This window comes from Homarus americanus, unplaced genomic scaffold (genome assembly GCF_018991925.1).
Source record: "Homarus americanus isolate GMGI-L3 unplaced genomic scaffold, GMGI_Hamer_2.0 scaffold31234, whole genome shotgun sequence".
Taxonomy (NCBI): Eukaryota; Metazoa; Arthropoda; class Malacostraca; order Decapoda; family Nephropidae; genus Homarus; species Homarus americanus.
The window spans coordinates 17,501-19,914 of NW_024711167.1; the positions used below are offsets into that span (position 1 = coordinate 17,501).

At 57.6% G+C, this 2,414-nt stretch overlaps 1 protein-coding gene across 1 annotated transcript; it reads right to left on the reverse strand.

The window, feature by feature from the left end:
• Window positions 1–224: 224 nt before the first annotated feature.
• LOC121860696 (serine/arginine repetitive matrix protein 1-like) lies at window positions 225–1,802 on the reverse strand. Its single transcript, XM_042358032.1, has one exon. The coding sequence runs from the start codon at window positions 1,800–1,802 to the stop codon at window positions 225–227; it is 1,578 nt and encodes a 525-aa protein (XP_042213966.1).
• Window positions 1,803–2,414: the final 612 nt, after the last annotated feature.

Consider the following 2,414-nt stretch of genomic DNA (forward strand, 5'->3'; position numbering starts at 1 on the left):
CCTCTTTAATTACCTATCTTGTTGAGGGTATTGAGGTACGTAGTGTCTTTTTCCTTCCTCTTAGCTCCCTATTCTGCCTACCTCTCTTTCACCTTCCTTTGCTCATTGCCTCAGCTCTCCTCCTTTTCCATCTCTCCTTATCTTCTAGCCTCCTTCTCTTCCTCCCTCCTACCTCTTACCATTTGCTCTCTTCCTCCCTCTCGCCTTGCAGCCGTCGTCAGTCACTATGCGTGTGGAAAGACAGTAAGATCACAGACGTCATGATCTCGCCGCTCCTTTGAACCCAGCTGCTCTGTTGATGTTACTGTGTGTGTAATGGCTCTTATGGCGTGGTCGTCTGAGCGTGGCTTTATGCGGCGTTGCTCTGCGGGCGTGGTTTGCTTGCGTGGCTCTGTATGACGTGCTTGTGGCGGTCGGTCTGTAGCGTGGCTCTGTATGACGTGGCTCTCTCGGTAGTTGGGGTGGCTCTGTATGCGTGGCTCTGTGATGCGTGGCTTGGTCAGGCGACGGTCTGTGTGACGTGTCTGTGGTGGCTCTGTATGCGGGCTCTGTTTGACGTGGCTCGTGTATGCTGGCTCTGCCTTGACGTGGCTCTGTATGACGTGCTCTGTAGCGTGGCTCTGTATGGCGTTGGCTCTGTGACGGCTCTGTAGCATGTGTCTGTATGGCGTGGCTCTGCAGCATGGCTCTGTATGGAGTTGTGTGGCTTGTGGGTGCTCTGTGAGCCTTGGCTCTGGCTCTGTGGCCTCGCGCGCTCTGTGACGTGGCTCTGTACAGTTGCCTTGTGTGGCTCTGTGACGTGGCTCTGTATCTCTGTGGGCTCTGTGCAGTGGCTCTGTGACGTGCTCTGTGTGTCTTGTGGCTTGTGTGGCGTGGCTCTGTATGTGTGTCTGTATGACGTGGCTCTGTGAGCGTGGCTCTGTATGGCGTGGCTCTGTATGACGTGGCCTGCATGACGTGGCTCTGTATGGCGGCTCTGTATGGCGGGCTCTGTATGACGTGGTTTGTATGGCGGTTCTGTAGTGACGTGGGTTTCTGCATGACGTGCCTGTATGGCGTGGCTCTGTATGGCGTGGCTCTGACGTGGCTCTCAGGGCGTGGTTTCGGGCGTGGTTGTATGACGTGGTTTCTGTATGGCGTTGTGGTGGAGTGGCTCTGTGCATGACGTGGCTCTGTATGACGTGGCTCTGCGGCGACGTGGCTCTGTATGACGTGGCTCTGTATGGCGTGGCTCTGTATGACGTGGCTCTGTATGGCGTGGCTCTGTGGCGCGTGGCTCTGTATGACGTGGCTCTGTATGGTGGCGTGGCTCTGTATGGCGTGGCTCTGTATGACGTGCTCTGTATGGCGTGGCTCTGTATGGCGGCTCTGTATGACGTGGCTCTGTATGGCGTGGCTCTCTGTATGGCGTGTCTTGTATGACGTGGCTCTGTATGGCGTGGCCTCTGTATGGCGTGGCTCTGTATGACGTGGCTCTGTGGCGGCGTGGCTCTGTATGACGTGGCTCTGTATGACGTGGTTCGTAGCGCGTGTGGCTCTGTGGCGACGTGGCTTGTATGACGTGGTCGGTATGGCGTGGCTCTGTATGACGTGGTTTGTGACGTGGTTTGGCGACGTGGCTCTGTATGACGTGGCTCTGTATGACGTGGCTCTGTATGGCGTGGCTCTGTATGGCGTGGGTCAGCGACGTGGCTCTGTATGGCGGGTTTCTGGCGACGTGGCTCTGTATGACGTGGTCGTATGACGTGGCTCTGTATGACGTGGCTCTGTATGACGTGGCTCTGTGTGACGTGGCTCTGCATGACGGCTCTGTAGGCGACGTGGCTCTGTATGGCGGCTCTGGGCGACGGCTCTGTATGACGTGGCTCTGTATGACGTGGCTCTGTATGACGTGGCTCTGTATGGCGTGGCTCTGTGTGACGTGGCTCTGTATGACGTGGCTCTGTATGGCGTGGCCTGTATGACGTGGCTCTGTAGGCGACGTGGCTCTGTATGACGTGGCCTGTATGGACGGGTTCTGTATGACGTGGCTCTGTATGACGTGGCTCTGTATGACGTGGCTCTGTATGACGTGGCTCTGTATGCACGTGGCTTGTATGGCGTGGCTCTGTATGACGTGGCCTGTATGACGTGGCTCTGTATGGCGTGGCTCTTGTATGGCGTGGCTCTGTATGGCGTGGCTCCGGCTGTGGCCAGCGGTGGCTCTGTATGGCGTGGCTCTGTATGACGTGGCTCGGCGACGTGGCTCATGGCGTGGCTCTGTATGGCGTGGCTCTGTGGCGACGGCTCTGTATGGCGTGGCTCTGTATGGCGTGGCTCTGTGGCGACGTGGCTCTGTAGACGTGGCTCTGTGATGGCTCGCGTGACGGCCTGGGATGGTCTGTATGACGTGGCCTGTAGGCGACGTGGCTCTG